General features: G+C 37.1%; 5 protein-coding genes across 22 annotated transcripts in view; 2 read left to right on the top strand and 3 right to left on the bottom strand.

The window, feature by feature from the left end:
- Positions 1-406, bottom strand: part of LOC108759637 (ankyrin-3) — an 86,742-nt gene extending 86,336 nt beyond the window's left edge. For 9 of the 13 annotated variants that reach the window (XM_018505137.1, XM_018505148.1, XM_018505146.1 and 6 more), the window contains exon 1: positions 83-393. The gene's annotated coding sequence lies outside the window, so the exon portion shown is untranslated. Of the gene's footprint in view, positions 1-40 lie in introns of all 13 variants that reach the window. The other 4 variants (XM_018505155.1, XM_018505154.1, XM_018505138.1 and 1 more) reach the window with 4 other exon arrangements.
- Positions 407-2,492: 2,086 nt separating this feature from the next.
- LOC108759639 (uncharacterized) lies at positions 2,493-7,252 on the bottom strand. Its single transcript, XM_018505161.1, has 2 exons — positions 6,780-7,252; positions 2,493-6,284 (listed from the first exon to the last, which is right to left on the bottom strand). Exons 1-2 carry the CDS (start codon positions 7,131-7,133, stop codon positions 3,531-3,533), a joined length of 3,108 nt encoding a protein of 1,035 aa, XP_018360663.1. The 5' UTR covers positions 7,134-7,252; the 3' UTR covers positions 2,493-3,530.
- A 1,553-nt stretch (positions 7,253-8,805) lies between these two features.
- On the top strand, positions 8,806-12,756 carry LOC108759641 (endochitinase). 3 transcript variants are annotated; one of them, XM_018505168.1, is made up of 3 exons: positions 8,806-8,950; positions 11,316-11,516; positions 11,838-12,756. In XM_018505168.1, the coding sequence occupies exons 2-3, from the start codon at positions 11,369-11,371 to the stop codon at positions 12,614-12,616; spliced, it is 927 nt and encodes a 308-aa protein (XP_018360670.1). In that variant the 5' UTR covers positions 8,806-8,950; positions 11,316-11,368; the 3' UTR covers positions 12,617-12,756. The 3 variants fall into 3 exon arrangements, with proteins under 3 accessions (XP_018360670.1, XP_018360668.1, XP_018360667.1); XM_018505166.1 differs by lacking the exon at positions 8,806-8,950 and adding an exon at positions 10,158-10,758 and having other exon boundaries at positions 11,913-12,756; XM_018505165.1 differs by lacking the exon at positions 8,806-8,950 and adding an exon at positions 10,158-10,758.
- A 22-nt stretch (positions 12,757-12,778) lies between these two features.
- RpS24 (ribosomal protein S24) lies at positions 12,779-15,467 on the bottom strand. 2 transcript variants are annotated; one of them, XR_001940036.1, is made up of 5 exons: positions 15,398-15,467; positions 14,962-15,030; positions 14,556-14,879; positions 13,862-13,935; positions 12,779-12,954 (listed from the first exon to the last, which is right to left on the bottom strand). XR_001940036.1 is itself a non-coding variant. In XM_018505169.1 (4 exons), exons 1-4 carry the CDS (start codon positions 15,398-15,400, stop codon positions 12,952-12,954), a joined length of 399 nt encoding a protein of 132 aa, XP_018360671.1. In that variant the 5' UTR covers positions 15,401-15,467; the 3' UTR covers positions 12,839-12,951. The 2 variants fall into 2 exon arrangements, 1 of the variants encoding a protein (XP_018360671.1); XM_018505169.1 differs by lacking the exon at positions 13,862-13,935 and having other exon boundaries at positions 12,839-12,954.
- Positions 15,468-16,211: 744 nt separating this feature from the next.
- Positions 16,212-20,236, top strand: Droj2 (DnaJ heat shock protein family (Hsp40) member A4-like). 3 transcript variants are annotated; one of them, XM_018505163.1, is made up of 5 exons: positions 16,212-16,391; positions 18,204-18,380; positions 18,476-18,773; positions 18,863-19,202; positions 19,285-20,236. In XM_018505163.1, exons 2-5 carry the CDS (start codon positions 18,249-18,251, stop codon positions 19,712-19,714), a joined length of 1,200 nt encoding a protein of 399 aa, XP_018360665.1. In that variant the 5' UTR covers positions 16,212-16,391; positions 18,204-18,248; the 3' UTR covers positions 19,715-20,236. The 3 variants fall into 3 exon arrangements, with proteins under 3 accessions (XP_018360665.1, XP_018360664.1, XP_018360666.1); XM_018505162.1 differs by having other exon boundaries at positions 18,201-18,380; XM_018505164.1 differs by lacking the exon at positions 16,212-16,391 and adding an exon at positions 17,025-17,432 and having other exon boundaries at positions 18,201-18,380.
- The last annotated feature ends 5,116 nt before the right edge of the window (positions 20,237-25,352 follow it).

The following is a 25,352-nucleotide window of genomic DNA, read 5'->3' as shown; positions in this document are numbered from 1 at the left end:
GAGAGAGAGAGAGAGAGAGAGAGAGAGAGAGAGCACTAACCGGAGAAGTTTACATACGCAGGGTTGCGCGCGCGGCGGATACCTTAAAGTCCACTAGTCCCCGTCAACCACCGCGGTATTCAACAGGGCACTTTTCCCATCGGACGCTATCTTCTCCACTTGTCAAATCACACGCCGAGCTGTCATCTTTCGCTCTTGCGCCACTTCTCCCCTTCGCGTTTTTCGCTTCTCCTCTTCACATCGACCCGGCTGCCGCGAACCGCGCGCGCACACGTATATACGTATAACGTAATACGTGCGACTCCCGACTTCGAGAATTCGCGCGACGAGGAAAGCACCGAGCGTAACGCGACCGCTCTCCCGGATACTCCGCACGGCTTTGATCGCCGCCGCTGTCATCGATGGCGACGCCGCGCGATCGTCACGGCACCTGCTGGTAATGCAGCGCAACACTCCTTTAGTTTTACTTTTTTTTTTTCTTCAAAACACCGGAAACCGGAAGCTCTCATTAATTTAACGATATAGAGAGAGAGAGAGAGAGAGAGAGAGAGCGCGAGATGAGAACATTGTATATTTCATTAATCTCTATAAAATAAAAAAGATTTAGCCATTTTTCGTTTTGAGAATATTTATAACTCAATCTCACGTTAATTTTAAAATAAAAAATTTAATTTCCAGAAATATAACGTTAGGTATATAAAAGAGAGAGGGACATACATTTGTTGTAACAATTTTGCAATAAACTAAACAATAATTTTTTTTAATATTTCGATAAGATGACAAAATTATTTCTAACTTTGAGATAAAAATAAAAGTACGAAATTGTTTATTAAATTCAAATTTCCACAACTTGTATTCTATTTAGAAATATAAATGCAATATATACAAATTTGCAAACAAATTTTATTATCGCTGACAATTGCAGATCGTAACACAATTTTCCAAATAATACTTATGCTATTGTATAACGTACGTAAAAATATCACTAATGTAAAGTTGACGTCAGCTAATTAATAAAATATATGACTATACCTTATATTACACAATATACTATTTCAATAAGTATGATTTAATAAACGTTATAAAATTATAACATCTATATCACGAACGACGCAATGTACAGTTCAATTACAGAACATATTGTGGTATTTTACGTACATAAAGATTGTATTCCTTTGGCTTAATAGATCTTTTTAATTCATTTTAAAAAATGGTGTGTTATAGATATGGTGTTTTCAAAACATTTCTCTGCGAGAAATAATGACATTAAACATATATCGATAAATTTTCTATTATTTCTAATTTAATAATATAAATGTTTCATATGTCACAAGTGTTACAAATATTATTTACTATCGTTGTAACCTTTTAATAATACATCATTTACAGAAGTGGTCTCGCAGAGATCCTGTATTAAGAGTTTGGTGAAAGCGGCTCAACTTTTAGGCTCCGTTCCGTTATTCATTGCGAGTAATGAAAATCTATAGTATGTTCAACGTGAACTTACAAATTTTCAATCCTCGCAGTGAAAATGCAGCCTCCTGATTTGTCCTCCGTTATAGTTATGATCCATTCGATATACGTCGCACAGCTTCATAAATTGTCAGAAAACGAGAATGAAGAAAGAGAGATAGCTATAAACAGACGAGTTTAATTTTCATCTTATAAATAAGATCTTACTTCACCTAAGATTAATACAAAATGCCGAGACTGATGATAGTATGAGAAGAATGTAAAAATTATAATAATAGGGCTATACTGAAAAAAAATTTACTAAATTTTAGTAACATTTATTTGAGTAAAAAAATTAACCAAATTTTAGTAAAATTTATTTATTGAGTAAATATTTACTCAATAAACTAAATGTGAGTATTTATAATGTGAATATTTATTGAGTAAATATTTATAATGAAATATTAATGGTTTTTGTATCAAATAAATATATGTTCATATTTAGTAAATTTACATTTAGTTATTACTACTGAAACAAATTTATTTATCGTTAGTTTTAGAACACCCTGTATATTGATTTTTAAATAAATTATTACAAAAAGGAGCCAAACATCTTGTTAATTTTATTACTTTAACTTTTTTTAATTTTTAACTAAACAATGAACAATTGTCTTACTTTCCTATGCATGTAAAAAAAAAGCAATATTTGTTATCTGTAGCAATCTTTTTTATCTGTCATTTTTTATCCGCTTCCAACAAACTCATATTATGGGAGTTCTAGGGTTTCGCACTCTTACTATGCAATATAGTTACATATTTAAGATATTGACAATTACAAATAAATTATAATTTAGTTAATATGCGAATATAGTTATGTAATCTTCATGTCTCACAAAATTTAAGTTACTAATTTCTGTAAAAATATGAAATGTGTGCTATAAATTTCTTTATGAAAACAAAAATGTATACGTAAAATTTAATTTGCAAAGTTTACAAGACATCAGTATTATACAGAAATGTAATATAATTGTTCAGCGAATCGTACAATTAACGGATAATGAAATACATGCGTTTTAAAAAAAAATGTCATTCATGCTTTAGATGTAATAATGTAATACATGGATTTTCGCTACTTTACATGTGTCAACTATATGTATAAATGTAGTGTAGTGAATGCGATTAAATGAACTCTCAGTGCACACTGTTGTGGACATTAAAGCCGTCGTATACAAACTGACGTAAAAAATATGTGTTCAATATTAGTATAATAATGGATTAAATCATGAAATCTTCAATATATTTGTAATATTTGTATTTTACTTCTACACAGATTAACTTCGTGTACAATGGCTTTAATATGTACTAATGCGCACTAGAGAGTCCAACTGAATTCGCTATAAGACTTGTATACAACAAAATTATGAAATTTAATTTGTGTACACATATTGAGAATAACAGTCTAATGTAAAACACATCTCCTGCACATCGTAACTAGCTTGAAAATAATTCAACACAAGTTTCAATTGCAATAGCAATTCTTGTCTTACAAGGAAAGTCTCTCAGATGGTCCTCTTCGATTTTAATGAAACTTGGTGGGTTTGCAGAGAAGGGATGAAAATATTTGATACGTATTTTTTTTAAATTAGCAACCAATATGTTTACAGGATAAAATCAATAATTATCGTTTTTTTTGCTATAACTTCTGAACGATGTATAATAGCATAATTTTACACATATACAAAATGTATACAATTAGAATAAAATTAATCTTTAGATGCGCATCTATATGACCTGGTAGTCCTGAAGTCACGCGAAAGCAGTGGAACTCCGGCGAATGCTGCGTCCGCTCCGGATAGAGACTCGTGTTCGAGGGACGACTCGCAAAATTCGACATAACATTGTTTTAAAATTATGCTATCATACTTTGTTTCAAAGTTATAGCTGAGAAATACAAATTCAGTCAGTCTTCGAGGATTAATTTCATTCTAATTTCACGAGCCTTTCCTTGTTGATTCGTTTCCTTCATATATATTATTTGTTTTAAACAAAACAATATTCTTAACACATTGTATTGCAGTTTAGCTTTTCGTTCTCTGTTGCATGTCATTATTGCATCCATCGATCTTTTCGTGTCTTTCAAGCTGTTTCTTAGTATAAAATCGCGTACCACAGATATTACATTTTAATTTGGAATTTGTGCCATGATTCATCATGGTATGGTATTCTAAACCTACTCTATCAGAAAATACTTTACCACAAAAATAACAAGCATTGTGCTTATGACATTTCATATGACCACGGAAAGTTTTGAGTTTCACAGATTTCAAGCATATAGTACAAGTTACCAAATTATCAGCTCCATTAAAATGTATCGTGTATTTATGATAAGAAAGATTCCTACTATTTGTATAAGCCTTTTTACATTTATGGCAGGGAAAACCAAAGCCTAAATGATAACCTTCGTGTGGAGTCTTTAAGGAAATAGTAATTTTTTTATTACAAAATCTACAAATCAAATCGTTATGGTCTAAATGAAAATGAGATAATCGTCCTTTGTCACTCGTGAATCGTTCGGGACATTGAAAACAATGATAGCCATGATCAAAATGTTTGAATCTCATATGATCATCAAATTCGCTGTAACTATTTAACACTTCTTTACAAAAAAAACATCGCAACTGTAGTGAAAATTCATCGAATGATCTGCCTTTTATAACAGTACACTGATGATTATCATATGACTTAATATTATTAAACTGTTCAGTACAATATCCACATATCATTGGTTTAAATTGCATCGTACAAACCTTTGTTTCATCATAGGAATAATCTGGCTTCATTTTGGGATATAGATATCGTTTATTTGTAGATCGTAATTCCCGTTTGTTTTGAAATATTTCTTGATTTTTAACCTGATTATTTTCCTTGCACGGTTTTTTAATTTGGTTATATTCTTTATTTTTATTTGTTATATTCCCGGATTCACGAATGTCGAGAACCTTTTGACACATTTGCTTTAATGTATTGACTTCATTGAAAATTTTTTCAATTTTTTCATCTTTTGTATCATTTTCCAACTTTGACGAATTCCGCTTGCCGTTTTCTTGTGCAATCATCTGCTTTATTGTATTATTTTCATCAAGAGCAATTTGTACATCGTCTTCAATATCAATGATTACATCTTCATCCGTATCTTCTAACTTCAAAATACTATGATCTTTACTGTATTTAGATGAATCAGATGTATCTGATACTTGTTGTTTAGTGGATGCTTTAGTGAAATCTTTGGTATAATTAAATGTGCGAGACATAGATGAAGTATCTTCTTTGAGACATGTTTTAAAATTTTGGAGTTTATCTTCATCATCTTTACCAACTATTTCATATGAATCATTTCGTTTCTTGATTGTTATGTTAATGCCAATACCAGAGTCTCTATCACTACTGACTCTAGTGCTGTTTACTATATCCTCATTTTGACATAATTCACAATTGTTTCTATGAAGGAACAATGTATGAGGATTTCGAAATGATCTTCCACATATACAAGTAGTTTCATTGTTTTTGTTAATTCTTTCACTGTATCGAATAGCTCGAGTAGAAATTGAACTATTTTGATTACGCAATGTATTACGCTTGGAATTATTTAATTGCGATGTAGCCTTTTCATCTATTCTATTATTAGCATTGTTTGCAACAGTGTTAGCAGACTTCCTGGAAGACTGCAATGATTTGAAGTTCTTATTAAATGGTGAATTAAAGTATCTACATGTAAATTTATGAAAATTTTGTCTAGTCTCTCCACGTAATTTGTGAATGCGTTTATGTTTGTATAAACCATGGGCAGTTTTATAGTATCCCAAGCAAATGTCACATTTATATGTAGAAGCACTTAAAATTTCTTCCTTTGTGGTGGTGGGCGGATTCTGAACAAATGCATAACGTTCATTATTCAATTTGCGTTTCTTTCTAGGATAAGACAATTTATACTTTCTTTTCCCTTGGACTTTGAACGTTCTACGAGTATCAATTTCATTGTCCATTAAGCGAAATCCATCTTGATGTGGTTCATTTTTTAATGTAGTTTGTTTATCTCCAGGTGATGTTTTAGGCTTACTCAATAATGATGATTCTAGCTGTTCCATTACACTTGTGGAACCTCCAATTTTATGATAATTAGTTAAATGTTTCCTTAATGATAGTACTCTTTGCTGACATAATGTACACTTGACAAACCGTTTCGATGGAGCAGGCCGTGAAGCAGTAGTAGTTTCAACATTGGTAAGTTTTGTCTTTGCAGTGGTCTTTTCACATGAATCTTTATTATCATAAACCTTTTCAGAATTGTTATTTTCTTTGCTAATAGAAGAAACTTGACTGGCTTCATCGAAATTCTTTTTGTTTAAATTATTACGTTTCAAACGTTTACGTTGAATAAGTAAGGGAAGGACAACTCCATGTACTCTTTCCGAATGCTTTCTTAAGGATCGTCTTTCCAAGTATTGGGTACCACAGATAGTGCAAGGGTATAATTTCTTCGTTCTTAGGACAGAAACTTTAAAAGGTGGCATTGTGTTATCACTTTTCAATTTAGGTTCATCCTTAACATGCGACTCAGATTGCTCAACCTCATCCAAACGCTGCACTTCCTCCTTATTTTTTTCCTCTTTATTTTTATCACAATCATCATCAGTTAGCACATCAGTTGGCTTCTCAACCTGTACAGTCTTTATTAATTGTAATGTTTCCCAAATTTTATCACATCTCTCCAATAAAATAACTGGAGCCTTTATCGTAGGTGCGAATACCGGAATGTGTATTGAGGATTCATCCTGTAATAGAAAATATATAATTTTCAATTATATACATTTCGTTTATCTTTCTTTGTGTTTTACATTTTAGTGTAAAACACTAATTAAAGTAAAACAAAAATTAATAATTTCACACAATCATGTAACATTGTAACACAAGTTTCAGAAACATAACCAAAAATCAGCGATCGAAGTTTTTCCAGCAAAAATCTAATGACTGTTGCAACAAATTAAGTTACTCTCGTAAATAACGACAGATTATAAACAATAAATAACTATAAGTAACAAAATCAAACACATAACGATACGAAACATTAGCAATCGAGTCGTATCCTAACCAACACAAACATGGAAAGCGCGGTAAAATAATTGCTAACGAAACGATAGCATTTTTCAATATCTTTTTTAAAGGGGCAGAAAACGAATCTTCCTGAAATTTAAATAATGAGCATTTCGACATTATATATACGTAAGTGACACGATTAGCGGAGCAAACTCATAAATTCCCACACTTACAAATACCAATGGGTCATCGTCGATCGAGTTGCCCAATTCAGTGCCTGGTTCCGTTTTGCATTCAATCTGGAATTCGGCGACATTTGGAGGCGGTAGCAATATCGTTGTTTCATCCATGTTCCCGGGGATGGTCATGGTGTCGTCAGCCATCCTAGGACAGGATGCGAACGATGCGATCTGCGGGAAAACAGATCGTGCTTGAATCCCTTCCGAAACGGGAACGTTGGTGGCAGTGTTGTTGCTCGCGAACTGTTGCTGGTCACTGATTGAGCGATTCTCGGCAATCTCGGCGTCTTTTTCAGACTCTACCGCTACCGCATCATCACATGCCTCTTTCTCGGCGCCATTCCACATGATCGCTACGACGATAGTCCCTCTCTTTTCGGTGCGCTACGACCCTTTACCGTCGGTAAGCTCCTTTCCTCGTATACACGTCTTCTCAGTTCTCCTATCCTTATTCGACAGAAGGGACGCGTTTGTGCTGAGCCTTCTCAACCCGACCCAGCCAGCTCGACCACTATCGAAACTGATTCGGACTGATCCCAGTGCTGGATAGGTGGCACTAGCCCGATGGGTACTGATGGGCACCAACTGGGACTCTTTACTTCGGTGGAACTTTCGTTCGTTTTATGCCTACACAATATTAATTATAAAATCAAACCTTAGAGAGTAGGAGAAGATACAGAGGCGAGAGGTGTAAAGAGTAAAACAAACGAATTTAGCGATACGTATTAACAATATTAATAAAAACAATCGTTACTTGGCGTGTTTCATCAGTAATCATCAGTTACAAAGACTAATCTCAAATAAGCGTATCGATGTTCTCTGAAAATTCTTCCGATCCGATCATATCACGATATCAATGGGTATTGCATCACATTGCGTAATATTACGTAATAAACAAAACTATATACAGACTTGGGACTCTAATGCGTATACCAAGCATTGATCAGCATGCAGCGCTTGATGTATGAACGAATTCTAATTCTAGCATACATCAGAGCAGGCATGATTGCATGCATACGTACTTATCATTCAAGAAATCGAGCATCTGATTCTATCTTTAATCGGGAACAACAGAAGGGAAAGTTTCTCCTAAAAACACGACAATCTTGCGTCTCGATCGAAACACACACGCATTACATATATTCCAATTCCTAAAAGCTAACTATCAAGTTGGTATACAAATGACTTTGCAAGATGTAAGTTCAACGGAAATTCCCGAAGAAATTTCCATTAGGAACGATCAGAATGAAACGTCGTTTGTTATTAAAATTAGAATTGTACGATTAGTCAAAAGTATTTAACGTATATTAAATCCTCGTCCAGTTTCCAAATATCGATCTGATATCTTTCGTAAAAAAGAGATATCACAATGAAAGTCGATGGGGGCCAACAAAAATATGATTCGATCTCATAAAGCTCTTTATTTGTTCATATAATTAAAATATCCCAGTATATACTAAGGCATCCTAATACTAAGGTTTCCAAGAACAACTGAGAACTCAACCTAATTGGCGTTGTTAAAGGAATGCTTCTTAATCAAACGTTATTGACTTTCCATTTAATTTATTTAACATAATGACAAATCAAAATTTGTTTATCAACTTACTTTAGCGTTCAAATTAGATTAATCCGTTAAATTATATGTATAAATTCTTACAATCAATTATAGGATTATTTTTATACAAACAATTATAGAATTATTTCGAAAAATTACTGAAAATATCAAAATACAATACATACACTGTTTCCGATTGTTCGCTGTTGTACTATATACATATATACTTCGATATTATTGGGACAAAACTAAGGGTATTGATCGGACTGAGGACTCGTGAATAGACCTTATATATCTTATAAATCTGGGCAAACTATGTGAATTTTAATGTTCTCAAATTTTCCACGATATTGTTTTGCGTTTCGTAATTGATAAACGCGTTCGACAATACATTTTGCTATATTTGGCAAAAAAAAAATTGTATTAAAAAATTTGTTGTCAAATATAATTAAGTAATAGGGTTTTGCGGTTACCGTTCCGTCACTGCGTGCTATTACGCGATTGGACGGTGTAGGCTTGAGAATACTCGAGAACAGTTGAGAACCCTGGACGAGTCCAAGTTTGGAGATAAGAGGCAATTCTCGTCGAATTTTCTCCCATTTCGATTTCGGTTAAGTATTACTCGTATGCGCCCATATCTAGCTTCGCCCAACGGGAAGATTCCCGTACAATACGATCTATGTATTGAAAATCCGTTATACGTGACATAACCCAACGCACACATGTCTACGATATCGTCGCTCTGTACGAAACTTGGGACTCCTAAATTACGTATAATATAGGCATATAATTTACAGTCTATTGCGCGACTCAATATCGTGGCGATGAGATATCCATCGTTGTCGATGATTATTGTTAGAAACGTTCATTTACCTGAGATTTCGAGCGGATACAGTCGATTTCGTACGCTCGTCGTGTGACGTAGTCCGACTTCGTCAACAGATCCAGAGCGGACTGTCGTGTAGCCTCAGCGTCCGTTCTCTTTACGGTAGACTCATGCGCACAGTAAGAATTCTTCAAGCACCAAAATAATGCGTGCGATCGACTATCAAACGTTCGTAGGACCGAATTTAAGGGATACAGGATCGAAAGAAGACGGGAGAGATGTGAACGTGTAACCCAATACTGGACGAGTCCATTTTTACCTACGGCACGTGACAGGCCAAGTCTCGCTTTATTTCGGTTACGATTAATTTTATGACGGTTCACTCATAACTGCGTCATAACTGCAAGTCCTATTAGGGCTGAATACCTGAGAGCTTGGAAAGTTGGGCGATGGTCTAACGACAGATATTCGTTCTGCTGCGAAAACCCCTTATTTGATCGATACATATATACCACGATTGGGAAAACTGTGTTCTCACGTATCTTTACCTACACGGCACTCTGTGCCAAATAGTACGTTAGGAAAATTTATAATAATATGGACAATAGTTTCCATTGTCATGTTCGTTTACAGTCGATCGCGAAAAATCTAACAATTCATTCTAGACCACTGAAAAACACTCTGTTCCCATTAAATCTTGTATCAACTGATGTTCTACTAGACATGGTCTCATTTTACAAGGGAATGCATTTTTTTTACCAGGGTGAAAGATTCATCTTGGGTATTGGTAGGCTATTTACAAAGGTTTTTCTAATTTGATCTGAATCTGAAATTACTGCAATGCAATTATTGTAAAAAAAGTATCTATAATACGTTCTCATTTTGCGAAGTGTTAACTGTAGGATCCAAAATTATCCTTATTAGAACCCCGAGCGTCATTTGCCCTGATGACAAAAATTTAAAGAGGTATTGAATAGCAATTTCAGTCAAAAGAAATCAGATCTTTTTCATAATTCTGACATTAGAAGCGCGGACAAGCGTAATCGTAGAAAACCATCGTGAATTAACAGTGTGCAAATGAGTAATCAATTGATAGCCCGTTTTAGGCCGGGCAGCCAGTCCGGCCCACATGGGTAATCACGGATAAACGTATGTAATTTGCGTTCATACGTAACACAGCACAATAGCGTGATGTCGTAGTCCCAGGTTCGCGGAATAAGTGACTAGCCATCTTGCTGTGCATGACGAGATTCGGATTCTCTTGTTGCAAGTTATGTATATATTGTAAAAAATGACGATGATATTAACCGACTGAGAGATGAGACCGGAACAGATCGAAACGAATGCAACAAGGCCGATGCTGTTTTCGTTTGCGCATGCAGGCTCAGCTTGATTTCTCGATAAAATTGTGGCACTAACGAGATCGTCATGCTATGCACTTCCGCCGAAGGACGTATAAAACGGCACGCGCTTCTATACCCGCACGCAGAGTGGTGTTGTTTGTCCGATTGCAAAAATGCTACCACTTTCGGGTATCTTACTGCTGCTCCTTACCTGCCAACTCGTTACGCCGACACCGATTTTCGATAGAGGTGGTGTATATTGTAGTTATTTATAAGTGCTAAATTAATTACATCCTATAGTGTAGAGGGTAATGAAGTGCAGGATTGAAATAATCGATATTATAGTTGAATTAAACACATATTTCAGTTCCTCAAGTTCTTGAAATGAATAGTTGTTCCTATTCAAGAGAAAAAAAAAAGAATATAGTGGCACAGTTTCCAGTTTCGTGCGAAAAGAAATGGAAATGTTAGTGTGTCTTCCAGCAAGTGGTGTTACGTTGTGTCGTCTGTGACGTTTGCTGGAAAGCACACCTAGTATATATCCAAATTGTTTTAAATTTAAATGAAACTTAATTCAATATCTTTAAGCAAAGATAGATATCTATGATATAACATCAATAAGTATATCAGTGATTAAATGTTCAGATTTCTGATTTACTCCAAACTTTACAAAATTATATAAATTAAAAAAGAATTTAACAAGATTGCAGTCAAACTGTACTACTCAATTGTGATGCATAGTGACCAATCCTGCTACAAATCCTATAAATTTTTAATATCCTGTTAAACGCAAACGTTTGTCTTAGATGGAACAGGTCGATCAACTGGATTTGGAGAAACAATACGAGATTGGTTTAAGATGATCAAGGACCGAATTGTGGGAAAATGGCGGGAATGGTTTGGCAAAGATAGTCCAACTCCAAACTTATCACCGCAGGATATTTTGAACATTGATAAGACCTTAGAGAGTCGAATATCGAGTTATCCAGGCTTGTTCTTAGATTTGTGTAAGCAAAGTTCAATAACATGAAACTTAAGAGTCAGTATTCGTAGAATTTTTCTTCAATTTCTTTGTCACGTAGTAAAACTGAAACTCGCGTTGAATATCAAATCACGTGTTTATGCTTCGCTACGGAACATAATTGAGCGATTTCGACGTTTTACGTGATGCGTCACTCGCGAATGTTGTATGAAAGATACAATTAGGATTACAGCGTATAATACCACGTATATTCTTCAAAGGTTTCCACGAGATTGCATCCTTCCAAATAACTTCTAGATGACCGAGATTTAACTTTCGTATTTTGTCAATTTTTTCGTACTAATAGCTAGCCTATCGTTCGACCCAAAACGAGATTGGGGCGTCCGGATTGGTAACTGGTACATCATCCGGAAAATTGCAGGCAATGATTACGGGGACAGTGATTCGGATGAATGGGACGTTATGCCAAATCTGCCTCCTATATTTGGGACCAACTGGACATTTGACTTCAGTAAACTTCCAACAGAAATTCCGAAAACTACGCAACTTACAACGGCTACACCAAAGATCGAATGGACTACACCAAGGCAACAGACCACCCAAACTGTTACTCAAACGCAATCAGAATTAACTTCTACCGAATCAACTGTAACAATTACCGAGGCTATCGTGACTTCTACCGAATCGATTCCACTTACTACCCAATTAAGTACAGCTTCCATAGAGCCGAATATAGAAGTTGATTCATCAAGTGAAGAAATGATAACTTCCAGTGAATCTGTTGTAATGAATAGTGTACCGGTTGCAGCACCTACTAATTCTACGTTAACATCTACCGAGTCAATTGTTTCGTCAGTTGATACTACTATGTTTTCCGTCACATTGACACCATCCACTGATCTAACTTCTGTCAGATCGATCGAAACATCTATCGAATCTGCAGTTTCTGATGAAGCAGACAATACGTCTTCTGAGGAATTAACTACTACTACTACTACCACTGACTCATCTGAAACGTCCACCGAACAAACTTTCTCTAGTAAGCGAGTAGAAGATAATGAGACCGTTAATAAACGTACCACAAAGAAACCTCGTCCAGCATCTGCCGAAGTTATAGCGTTTTAAACAGATTGTATATCATAAAAAAAATTCAGGTGTATATTTTCAATGGTTTTTAATAAAGTTTTAAGTATGTAAGTTGTAAATACATATTGATTAGATATAAAAATATTAATATACTGAAAATTGAAAAGTAAAAAAAATAATAGCGCATTAATTCAATATAATAAACTTTTTAACAAAACATTGTTACAAGATGTCAAGAAAAATGTGATAAACAGGTTTTCATCAAGAAGAATACACGTTTATTCCGTAAAATTTATTATAATTTCAGCGCTATTCCATAGTAAAATATAATAACTTTTACGTCGATGATTGTGTGGTCTTCAAGATAGCTTCTTTTACTGTAATAAAAAAAATGTGAATGTATTAAAAAATAATATATCTTTTTTTTTATTTAAAATCAACTTTTTAACATGCACACAACCAATTTTAATACAAATAGTTATAGCAATAGAATAGTACACATACATTTACATATCTGTAATTAATATATAAAGCATATGCTCTCTCAAGCGTATTAGTTAAATATAAAAAATATATGTACAAAAAATTCAATATAATTCAATATTCAAGTATATTCAATTTTCACACAAAATTGTTTAAACCTCAGCAATTTTCGTGCATACTTAATTTTATATTAATATAAAATGCAAATATAACACAGAATAAATTTTAAAATAAAATAAAATTGTTTGTTACTTTGTTAATATATTTGTGATTCATTGAAATCAATTTTTGAGCAAGGGAAAGTTAATTATAAACTCACAAATATAATTTCTTTTTTTTTTGAAGAACGTAGCCTAATTTATAGTAATAACTACTTTTAAAACAATTTGATTACTATAGTAAAAGTTTAATTTTAATTTTAATTGAAGTGATACAGACAACATGTTAGTGTAAGTTTAGAATTAAATTATTACGCAGCAAAATGCAAATATAAATAATTAAGTCTTATACCTAATTATACAGTTTCTAAATCTACACTCTACATCATCAAAGATGTATGATATGAAAATATAATAGTATATGTAAGATTATTGTATTTTCATATCATGAAAATAAAATATTACATTTTTATATTACTATGTATTAACAAACTACTGGAATATTAGAATTACATGATTAGTAAAATAATAAATAAATCATAAAAATATAACATGTATATATGCTGTTAAAGAATAAAAAAAATATTAGCATGCTCATACAATAATGAACAAAAATATGAAACTTAAAGATTTGCATGCTGACCCTGATTAAGCAATAAGAAATTGCTCCTCCAGAAATCTGTAGTACAAATGATGATCATTTCTCTATTTCCTTCCCTAGAATGTGAATAAGAAGCGTATACCACCGTAGCATGCATAATAGACATCGAACCAAAGGAAAATTTATTTCTGAATTGCCCATGAACATTATTATGTCATCAATAAAAAAAATACTTAATATTTTTCATTTTTATCATTAGAACATATCACACAACTACCGTACTGTATGAGAAATGTAAAAAGCTAAACCAATTAAATTTTACAAATTTACTGAATCTAACTTTTTAATAAATATATGAACATTTATATCATGTATTTAAAGTTATCTATTTAATAATATTAGGAATTTAAATTGTCATATGAGAACTTTCAATACAAACTGATTTTATTAAATAAAATAGTGCATTAATATAATCAATTGACTGAAAACAAAGAAAAAATTACAACATCAGATAGAACGTACAATTTAAAGACAATTACAATTTTGATATAAGAGATTTAAGCTAAAGCCCATGTGATTAAAAAAGAAAGAAACATGCATAAGATATTTGATATCGAAAAGCATTAAGAGATAGAATAAAGAAATTTTTTGCAATGTTATAACATTAATGTTCGAGTAATAGAGCAAGAAATGTTTATATGAAAGAAATATATTCGAAATATATTATTTCGCCTACCTTTTTGGATGCTGCTCCAACTTTACTCTTTTTAGTACCCCTAACTTTCTTCATTCTGTTCTTGCGTTCCTTACGCTGTTTTCTAGTTTGTTTTTGTTTTTCAAAAAGACCATGCCTTGCTAACCTATATTTAGGTTCAAATTTCTTAGCAAAATCCAATGTGTCGTAGATAAGTGCAAATCCAGTAGATTTACCACCACCAAAGTTGGTTTGGAAGCCAAACACAAAGACAACATCTGGAGTCACTTTATACATCTTGGCTAATTTCTCTCGAATCTCGGTCTTACGAACTGATGGTTGGCCAGGATGAATAACATCTACGACCTGCGATCAAAATAAATTGTATAAATTTTCATCTGGATTTCATAATGGATTGAAATCATAGATACTTGGGTCTCACACTAACCATTTGTTTTCGGCATAAAAGCCGATTGGTCATGAACTTTCTCGTCCTGATGGTAGCTGTACCTTCCGACTGTAAGCAAAAATCAAAATATATTTCTTTATTTATAGGTTAGATTAGGTTATTAGATATTTTCAGCATATCGAAATTGAATGACGAATACTATAAATTAGAAGACAGATAAAAAAATTTCAATTAATTTTATGATCTATTATCCCATAAAATGTCACAAATGGTCACACATAATTACAAACATGTATTTCTCAATTGAGGTTATGTCACGTCGTGTCTGATTAATTTTACTATATTTGTAATTGATACTTTCTGAACATGATATACACAACACGTATTTTGTTAGATACCATTATTAAATATTTAATTGAATGTTGCACGTTTCGTTAGATGATTACTATAGAATTCTTCGATATAAGTTACATACCATTTTGACGGGTTATCGTTGTTTAGTGTACCGCTTGGAAAAAGGGACGTTCGGAAACGTGCACCGCCATCTACGAAAGATTACATGGCAACATTCGCGTGTATTTTACGTTAGAAAAAATCGTATTGTTTATATTTACGATCGACATTATCGATTAAAAATAATTGAAAATCCTCTATTTAATTTTCAAAATGTTACCACATTGAAATAGTTAAATTAAATTTGGCACTCGAGTTAAAATTTGTAAGTAAATTCTCTTAATAACTTTACAAAATCTTAACTTTACTTAAAAGTAAGGGGCTCCGCACAATAAAAGGAACAGGGAATAGAGAACAGAGAATAAGAATTTCCTATCAGAAACTGTGTATTCACAATACATTATTTCTGATTGTGCGGAGCCCCTAAATTGTCCCAAGGGCAGACTTCTGTACTTTGAATTAGTACAGCGAGAATAATAAAAAAAGACTCTAGAAAAAAAGTAAAGAAAAAAAGTGCAGAAGTCCGTGGTGTAAAATTTGTAACAAACAAAATAAAAGAAAACACGGGATATTTTAATATCTATAAATAATTTAAAAAAAAAAAAAAGAGAGAAAGTGTCATATCGACCGAAAAAAAAAACTGCATGATCGACGCGTGAGTTTGAGGGAACTGGGAAGTTTCGAAAGAGACCGAGGCTGTGCGCGTAGCGCTTCCGCCAACGTCGGCAGCTGATTGGCGCTCAGCCGTCGGCTCGACGACCGACGTTGACCACTGCCGTTCTCTAGGAAGTTTCGAGAACATACACTGCAGGCGGCAAGGCGACGTGGGCGCACGGACTACGGTGGATTACGGTGGACTACGGAGTCGCACGGCACGGCACGGCACGGCACGGAATCCGGGCTCGGTGCTCAGTTTCGTACGTGAAACGTTGTGACGCGGACGCGAAGGCAGAACGGGTGTCGCACGAAACGTGCGCGGTCATTCTTTACAGCGACACTCCTCGTCGTTTACGCAGGTAAGTAACTCTCGCGAATCCCGGGATACTCTTCACTCTTGTAGTCTCGCCGTGGCCGATCTGACGGCGTGGACCGGGAGCGAACAAGGGACTGAACGAACGGCTCGAGTCGCGCGATCGATCGATCGGTTGGTCCGCTCGCGATATTCGTCCTCTCTCTTTCCCTGGAAAACGTAATCGGCGTTTAGCGTGCTCGCGTGAGAGGCGTAGACATTTATATAAAATTTTCCGGAATCTCTGTCCACGTTGGGATTTCGGGATTTCGTCGCGGTTTCTCCTGGTCTAGCTCCGCGTAACGGTCACCGAAACCAGCGAAGGGGTGTGGGGGGCAGGAGCGCCTTGGCTTGGCGGACGGTCGAAGGTTGCGCGGCGATATATTTCGCACGATTGCACATTGATGGACGTTACGAAGCGGGAATCGCCAGGCGAGTACTCTAGTCCCATTGCGACGGCGAGCGTGAGCTTGAAAAGAAAGATGGAAGCCAGTAACCTGGCTACCAAGTCTGCGCGCACGCTTGCCCGACGACTCGTGTCGATTGACGATACACCAAGGCATCGGCCACTGCTGAGAAAAGGAGAGATTGAGATAGAAAAAAAGAAAAGAAAAAGTAGAGTCGCTTATCGCGAGGAAAACGCGTTTTTCTCGTGATAGCGTAAATACGTGCGTCACGCATAAAAATTCATCGGGAGCGAAACTCTTCGTTACACCGATTTTGTCGTTCGATCGACTTGGGAACCCGCGTGCTCGGTAACATCTATGCGAAAGTGGAAAGCTCGGTGAGGCGGTCTTTGTTCGCGAAGCGTCCACGGCACGCGCCTTGCCTTTTAAAATACTCCGCTCGCTGATCTATTCAATCGCATACTCCCAGTCCTACTGTAGACGCCATTTTGAAATTCGTGTGAATTCCGCATGGGTGTTTTATATTAATTTATATTCTTTGAATTGACGAACGAACGCACGACTTTTACCTCTACAAACACACGCAACAAATTGCGTGAAAAAGTTGTCTGCATGCGTTGCGAGGCTTGAAATCAGTCGCGGTAAAAATGAGAAAAAAGAGGAAGAAACAAGTGTCGGTACAATTGGGCATTTATGCTTCAACAAAACTTTCCTGTTTTCAATTTTGCCATTTTCGCTGTTAACTACAAGTGAAGACTTGAAACTCGAGGTCATTAAGCCGGAAGTTCTCTCACTTGGGCCACTGTTGCTAAAGGCTCTTTTGTTACTCATTGTATCTTATATAACTTGAACATTTATTAATTTAAATATTCATAAAAACGATTCACAGTTACATGTATTTATTGTCTGATCAAATCTGACCATATTGAAATTTGTGAGTCTAGATTCAATTATGTAACACTACGAAAACGATACATTCCTCATTTAAAATTATGAATTAATTATGAGTTAAACTTGTCTACCTTTTTGATCTTGCAATGCGCATGTATGTTGTAACATCACGAGCTGTTTAGTTCATCGATATAATGAATTTGTTTTTCCTCGAATTCTCCGATGTCGTTTTCTCGGCAGTAACATTTTGACATTTTGACACAATTTTTTGTGCATTACATCATCAGGTCTATTCTTGTAGCTATATATTCAATATTCCTTCAATTTTTTGATGTTATTTTATCAGCAGATTAAATGTATTTTCCATTAAAAAAAATATGTATATTCATAGTTTGGTGTCAAACAAGATATAAAAAGTTTTGGTACAGTTCAGTGCAACGACAAAGAACAGACCTATGTATTTAATAGCAATATAAAAAAATTAAAGCATTCGTTATAGTATTTTTTCTTGTTTACAGCAGCAAGAGTGGTTTAATATAACACTAACTACTTAACATACCGTGAAAATGGTTAAGGAGACTACATTTTATGATGTATTAGGCGTGAAGCCTGGATGCTCGCAGGAAGATTTGAAGAAGGCCTATAGAAAGCTCGCTTTAAAGTATCATCCTGATAAAAATCCTAATGAAGGAGAAAAGGTTTGTATGAAACTTATCATTTAAAATATTTATTGATTAGAGTTTACTTGTAATAAAACTTAATATAATTTAATATTATAAAATATACGTTTTAGTTTAAACAAATTTCTCAAGCGTACGAAGTATTGTCAAATCCGGAGAAGAAGCGTATCTATGATCAAGGTGGTGAGCAAGCTTTGAAAGAAGGTGGCATGGGTGGTAGTGGCTTCTCTTCTCCTATGGATATCTTCGATATGTTCTTTGGAGGAGGATTTGGCGGACGAGGAGCAAGGAGGAGAGAACGCAGAGGTCAAGATGTAATGCATCAATTATCAGTTTCCCTCGAGGAACTTTACAAAGGAACTGTGCGTAAACTGGCTCTGCAAAAGAATGTTATTTGTGAGAAATGTGAAGGTAACGGTTGTATGGAGATTGTAATTTTAAAAAGATCTATATCTGTGTAGACACGGAGAATATGATATATCTGTCGATTTTTCGATTAGGTGTCGGTGGAAAGAAAGGTTCTGTTGAACAATGTTCGACGTGTCATGGTTCCGGCTTGCAAGTACAAATTCAGCAATTAGGTCCGGGAATGTTACAACATTTACAAACCATGTGTGCAGATTGCAAAGGACAGGGGGAACGTATTAATCCCCGTGATCGTTGCAAATATTGCAATGGAAGAAAGACTATTAGAGATAGAAAGATACTTGAGGTTCATGTTGATCCAGGAATGGTTGATGGTCAAAAGATAACTTTCAGTGGCGAAGGTGATCAGGAACCAGACTTGGAGCCTGGCGATATAGTTATTCTTCTTGAAGAAAAAGATCATGATGTATTCAAGTTAGTAGTATTTTAATGGAATATTTATTAGGGAGCTAGTTATTTAACTGTTACTAATAAGCTGCGATCAATTAAATTATAGGCGTTCAAGAAACGATCTGATTATGCGAATGCAACTAGAACTCGTAGAGGCATTATGTGGATTCCAGAAAGTTATCCGTACTTTGGATGGTAGAGATCTAGTGATAACCTCACTTCCCGGCACTGTGACGAAACACGGTGACTTGAAATGCATCTTGAATGAGGGCATGCCGATTTACAAAGATCCATTTACACACGGCAGACTTATAATACAATTTATAGTCAATTTCCCGAAGAGCATAGACCCATCGCTTATTCCATCATTGGAACAATGTCTGCCGCCGAGGGAAGAGGTTATAATTCCAGACGGTGCCGAGGAGTGTTTACTTACTGACTTGGATCCTGAGCAGGAGCAAAGGCGGAGAGACACGAGACAAGCGTACGAAGAGGACGAAGGAGGTCCATCGCGAGTCCAATGTGCCACACATTAATTTGATTACACTAACCCTGTAATAAACATAGCCGTTTCTTTCATTTCAAACTCTGTCCCATTCGCTCGATTCTGTATCATACTAAAGAAAGAAACAACATGGATATGTAGGCCAACTATTCAATGAGCGAGAAAGATATAATTCTACTGTTTGGACGTGTACAAAAAAAAAAACAGTGAGTACTGCAATTATTGATTCTTTAATTTTATCAGTTATATCAAAATTATACAATTTTGAAAGTAAACAATTGTCATCGACAATCTCGTTATGAAAAGGTCCAGTATAATGAAGCATCTTACTAAGATGCATCTTATTGTAATATCTCTTATGGAGAGGCTTCTCGTAGAAACTTTTACAGCTACTTTTTAGGATATGTTTCTGATATTTTCTCAAGATATGAAATTATGTATAGGGATGAATAGAATTGTGGATACAGGATAAATGCGAATGATACTATTGTAGTGATAGTTTCTCATTTTTTGTATTCAGTAATTATCTGATAATTTGGTGCTTTCCAGCAAGCGACATAGTCTGAGATTGAAATCTAATTTTTAATATATAATGTCTGAAATGGTAACTTGAAATTATTTAACGAATAAACTAATTAATTCTTTAAAAAATTAATTGTATATTCTTGCGTCCTTTGTTAATTCGTTTATTGTTTATCGGTATCTGTGAATCGATGGACATCGTTCGCTTCTCAATACGATAATTCATTAAAATTTTATTCATTTCTTTTTCGCTTATTGTAAACATTCACCTACATACTCATGTTATTTCTTTCAATAGAGGATTACTAAAAATATGTACTTATCATTATACAATGATAAGAAAATTTAAATTTATTTATATGTAACGTAAAGGTTTGATACCGTCGTTACAATATAATGAAAGGCATCATATATTCTCGAACATCGCGATTGTCTCTGTACCAATTGTATCGCTCCAATAACCAGCTAGCTGCTCGACAGTGACTATTACATGGCTAAAGTTAGAATTAAAAAAAATTTCATAAATATATATATATTATATATATTTAGTTGAATTTTATATATGGATTATCCATATACACAATTACTTTCTTCAGATATTAATAACAGCAAACTTGATTACTCCAAACCTTAAAGTCTGAAAATTGTTATCTTTTACAGTTTTCTAGAATTTGAAATAATAATATCGGGATGTATCAATCAATGTGGAAACGGTATAAACTACGCTTGGTTAAAGCCTTAATGTTATCAATTGTATTAGAGATCTCGAAGAAACTTTTCAAAGTGGGACATTATTCCATATTCGTAGTATTTAATTTTTTCCAGTCGCTTTTGTATACTGGCGTGTGACGATGATAAATGGAAACATAGAATTTTGTTTGCGAACAACGCAAGTAAAATTGGGAATCAGGTTCCTGTGTGTGTGGACGATTGCGCGTATTTATAAGCAGCTTTGTGCAATTATATTGTGTCGAATCTAACCATTTTTCTTTACATTTGCCAATGCTGAGGATATTATTACATATTTTAGTAAAATCAATGTCACTTTAGTAATTACTATAAATTTGTAAACAAAAAATTATGTTTTCATAATAGATACATTTCTACGAGTTTATTCGGTCATTTTCACCATCATCTAAACGCGCATGAACAAATGCTCTAGAGATCTAGATAATTCATAGGTCCTGTTGTACTATATTAAATTAATATATTAAGAATCATTATTTTAAACCGCATATGTGAGAAACACAAACAATACTAGAAAAATTACGGTCGAAGCTGTGGATCTTTATTGCTTTAAATAATTCAATCTTGAATTACTAATATACACTATATATGTACTTGCATATATACCACATTGTAGTCATTTTAGAACTGCATGCCGAGTAATTTTAATTGCGTTTATAGTCCGGAAAAACAATTCGACGCGCAGTTTGAAAAGACTACAAAATATGCAAGTACATATATAGTGTATATTAGTAATTCAAGATTGAATGAATTATTTAAAGCAATGAAGATCCGGCTTCGACCGTAATAGACAAATTCTAGTATCGATTTCTAAATCAATATACTTTCAATACACATTCACACATAATTTACTATATACATGGTACTCGTCCGCAGTTACTATAGCGAATTTTAATAAATAGCCACATATGTCTTGTAATCTTATTTATTATAGGAAAAAAATTGGTGATTGATTAGGCACTTTTTTTTGAGCGTCTCAAATAAATTTGGAACTGTACAATGGGATTATCGATTTTACGTCCTTGCAAAATCGGACCTGAAATTCCTCACAGTCTAATTACTCGAAACACCTGTTTCATGTAATTTTCCTTCAATTTCTTACTAATTCGTCGCAAATTAATGTCGCTGTAATGATATATTTAATTTATAAGACAGTTTTTTTGATTTTTATTAAAAAATAATTTACATATCAAAATTAAATTTTAAGTGCCAGGAAATTCTATTATTTGAATTTGCTTCAAGTAATTGTAAAAATTTAATAAGTAAAATGAATAGGCACATAAAATTAAAAAATGACAAATGAAATTAAAAGTGATAAAAAAAAATTGATATTTTGTTGTGTTTTATCAACACGCACACGCGATCGTTATTCGATGACTAATCAGAATCTTATGAAGTTGCAATTATTTGCCAATTTGTAATCGATCTACATGAAGATTCATAGTAAAGAGATTAACGAAACGTCGATTCATGAATCGCTCGTTATTTCGACTGTGACTGGCGGATTCAATCGTTCCGCATGAAAGAGAGAGTCATCGCGATTCTACCGAGAGAGGGGAGAGAGAGAGAGAGAAAAGTCCGCGGGGACGACCGCGAAACTAACGCTTGCCCCGTCCGATGGATAGCGACACCGTCGTTCGCGATGCATCGCGTCGCGCGGGTCGATGTTTTTAGCGACGTGCTTAGTGACGTGCGAGTGGTTCGAGTGAGAGAGGCAGCGAGCAAGGCAGCCAGCCAGCCGTCGGGATGCCGCATAGGTTTCTGGGTATGCGGTGGGAGCCATATTTTTTCAATATCAGTTACGCGAAAAGAGCGTAGCGCACGGGGACGGGGTAGAGCATCTGGTGGGCACGGCATTCCGAACGGCGAACGGCGGTGCCGCGCGACGTTCGTGTCGGCCGGCGGTGAGTGATCGGGCGCGTTAAACGCAGGACGGCGAACGCGATCGTACGAAGCGCGTAGTCGTCGCCGCGTCCGCGCCGCTACCATCGCTCTCGTCACGAAAAATAACATAATAACCGCGCGATAGCGGGGAGGTGAGGTGAGGTGTGGTGAGGTGAGGTGAGGTGAGGTGCGATGAGGTGAGGTGAGGTGAGGTGAGAGGTCCCCCGTCACCCGTGAGAAACGGAGTAGCGCGCAGGTGTTTCAGAGGGTTAGTTAACTTAACCCGAGTTCGTATTCTCTCTCTCTCTCTCTCTCTCTCTCTCTCTCCCTCGCTCGCTCGCTCGCTCGCTCGCTCGTAGTACGATAGTAGTGCTGCTGCTGCTGCTGCTGGTGGCGGTGGTGGTGGTAGTAGTAACATCAAGTAGTAGTGGTATGCGAGCCAGTGGGGAAATGATAGTGATGGTGGTGGTGGAAGAGTGCTGGTGGTGGTGGTCGTGATACTCGCTGCTGCTGCTGCTGCTGCTGTGACGATGACACAGCGTCATAACACGACGTTCGTCCGTCCGTGCGCGATTTAACCCGAATCGTTATGCCAGCGGCGTAAAAGTGTTTTTTGTACGGCGTGCGCGTTCGCGCCATATTACCGATCGAGCGCCGACTCGAGGCGACTCCAGCCGAGTACGGCGCGATTAAACTCGCGTCGCGTACGCAGTCAGTGTCGAGGGAGATGGCACGCCGTTCGGCTGTGTTATCATCGTGAGTCCATGAGCCTCGCGCATTCGTCGGGATCGTTGTCGCGTGACCGTGCGAGGGTTCCCCTCCCCTCCTCCTCTCCCCTCCTCTCCACCCGGTTCTCGCCTTTCGGCGAGATATACCCAAGCAGTGTGCCGTTTTGCGTAATGACATAATTGAGTGCGCGCGCGCGCGCATGTTCGCGTCTTTGCGTTCGTTCGTTCGTTCCGTTCGTCGGCGGAGTGCATTATAACGCGATTCGATCGAGGACGGAGTAATGGTGTTGTGGCTGTGAGTAAAGCGCGGACCGTTGACACCGGCGACGGAGTCGCCGGGTGCAGTTAACAAGTTCGAGAGAGACTCTCTCGGTAAGCGTAAAGCGAGTAACCGTCGCGAGTAACTCGGCGCGCTCCGATTTTGAATTGTCCGTGGTGAATATAGTTGAATATAGCCGTGGCGCAGTTGGGAGAATCTTCGGCTTCGACCCGTCGATTATACATTTATACATCGCGTCCGCGGATCGCGTCGCTCCGGAGCCGAGCGGAGCGGAGCGGAGTAAACGGGTGGCGGCAACTACGGGCCGTCACCTTGAGTCGCGAGCGAGACCTTGTGTGTGTGTGTCTGTGTGTGTGTGTGTATGCGTGTATGCGTGCGTGTGTGCGTGCGTGTGTGTGTGTGTGTGTGCGTGTGCTCGCGTACGTAAGGCTCTCTCTCTCTCTTTCTCTCTCGTCCGCTTGCTCCGAGACGTAATTCCCCGGCGATAAACAAGCGGCTCGCCTACGCGCGTCGGCCCGCCGGCTATGAGAGTTTCGAGTCAAGTTAGCAGCAGTCGCGACCTTGCTCGCCACCACCTCGTGCACGATCATGCTACGTAACGACTCGCCCGCGCGGCAAAAGGAATTGACGTGAAACGTCACCGCGGAAGCGAGACTTTTGCAGGGGAGAGAGGGAGAGAGAGAGGGAGAAAGTAGCGGAGGAAAACGTGAGCCGGCTCTCGGAGGCACCCGATGGTGCGGCGTTTCGAATTCCGATCGCGTTCGCGTGCGACGACGTGTCGCGAGCTGCGACATTTTGACGAGCGTCCGTCTATCCTCAGGAAAGGAGGTTGAGAGGAGAAGGAGGAGAAGAAAGGCGAGCCAACTGCGGAAGGGAAAACACATCTTCGGCGCGTCCCGCGCCATGCCCGGCGATCCCCGCCGCGTCAAGGAGGTTAGACGGCCATTGACCGGCACCGGCACCGGCACCGGCACCGCCGGCGAGCAGCGACAGCGTGTACTACGCGCGCCAAACACGCACCGGTTAAACCGAGTACGACCCGCGACGTAGGAGCGTCAAACGATTCCCGCCTTCCCCCACGTAGCTTTTTCCACGTAGGAAAGAAACATCCTTTCGCGCGCCCCCGGGGGGTAAGGAGTTCCATGTTCGTCGCGCGATCGACGTAATATTATGTCGTGCTACGTGCTACGCCTCTACGCGGAGAGACGCAACGGTACGTGCAGCAGGAACATCGGCGAGAGTGCGAGCACCCTTCTGCGTGGACGTGCGGAAGGTTCATCGTCATTGTCGAGCGCGTGAGGAATCGTGAGCTGGCTCACGGAGAATGCGGCAGTATCCGCCGCCGGTGTCTCCACGTAGGCGAGCTACGTGCCACGTCGTGCCAGTGATGTCGTGGGTGTCGTCATCCGCCGCGCTGCTGGACCTGGACCTGGACCATGGCCGGCAAGCCTGAGCAGCCGTCCACGCTCCCTGCTCCCCCGAGTCACGGCCATCAGCATCATCAACAG

Source organism: Trachymyrmex cornetzi, unplaced genomic scaffold (assembly GCF_001594075.2).
Source record: "Trachymyrmex cornetzi isolate Tcor2-1 unplaced genomic scaffold, Tcor1.1 scaffold20, whole genome shotgun sequence".
Classification (NCBI taxonomy): domain Eukaryota; kingdom Metazoa; phylum Arthropoda; class Insecta; order Hymenoptera; family Formicidae; genus Trachymyrmex; species Trachymyrmex cornetzi.
Note: the sequence above shows the minus strand (reverse complement) of the source record. Positions and strands in the feature narration are given on the sequence as shown.

What these genes read in the sequence shown, in the direction of transcription:
- LOC108759639 (XM_018505161.1), bottom strand. Translation starts at nt 7,133, where the DNA reads ATGTGGAATGGCGCCGAGAAAGAGGCATGTGATGATGCGGTAGCGGTA. An exon ending in ACGATGACCCATTGGTATTT is followed by an intron (nt 6,285 to 6,779) that starts GTAAGTGTGGGA and finishes TTTCTATTACAG; the next exon opens with GATGAATCCTCAATACACAT.
- RpS24 (XM_018505169.1), bottom strand. An exon ending in TTTTATGCCGAAAACAAATG is followed by an intron (nt 14,880 to 14,961) that starts GTTAGTGTGAGA and finishes TTTTGATCGCAG; the next exon opens with GTCGTAGATGTTATTCATCC.
- Droj2 (XM_018505163.1), top strand. Translation starts at nt 18,249, where the DNA reads ATGGTTAAGGAGACTACATTTTATGATGTATTAGGCGTGAAGCCTGGA. An exon ending in ATCCTAATGAAGGAGAAAAG is followed by an intron (nt 18,381 to 18,475) that starts GTTTGTATGAAA and finishes TATACGTTTTAG; the next exon opens with TTTAAACAAATTTCTCAAGC. An exon ending in AAAGATCATGATGTATTCAA is followed by an intron (nt 19,203 to 19,284) that starts GTTAGTAGTATT and finishes ATTAAATTATAG; the next exon opens with GCGTTCAAGAAACGATCTGA.
- LOC108759641 (XM_018505165.1), top strand. Translation starts at nt 10,683, where the DNA reads ATGCTACCACTTTCGGGTATCTTACTGCTGCTCCTTACCTGCCAACTC. An exon ending in GACACCGATTTTCGATAGAG is followed by an intron (nt 10,759 to 11,315) that starts GTGGTGTATATT and finishes CGTTTGTCTTAG; the next exon opens with ATGGAACAGGTCGATCAACT. An exon ending in AGGCTTGTTCTTAGATTTGT is followed by an intron (nt 11,517 to 11,837) that starts GTAAGCAAAGTT and finishes TCGTACTAATAG; the next exon opens with CTAGCCTATCGTTCGACCCA.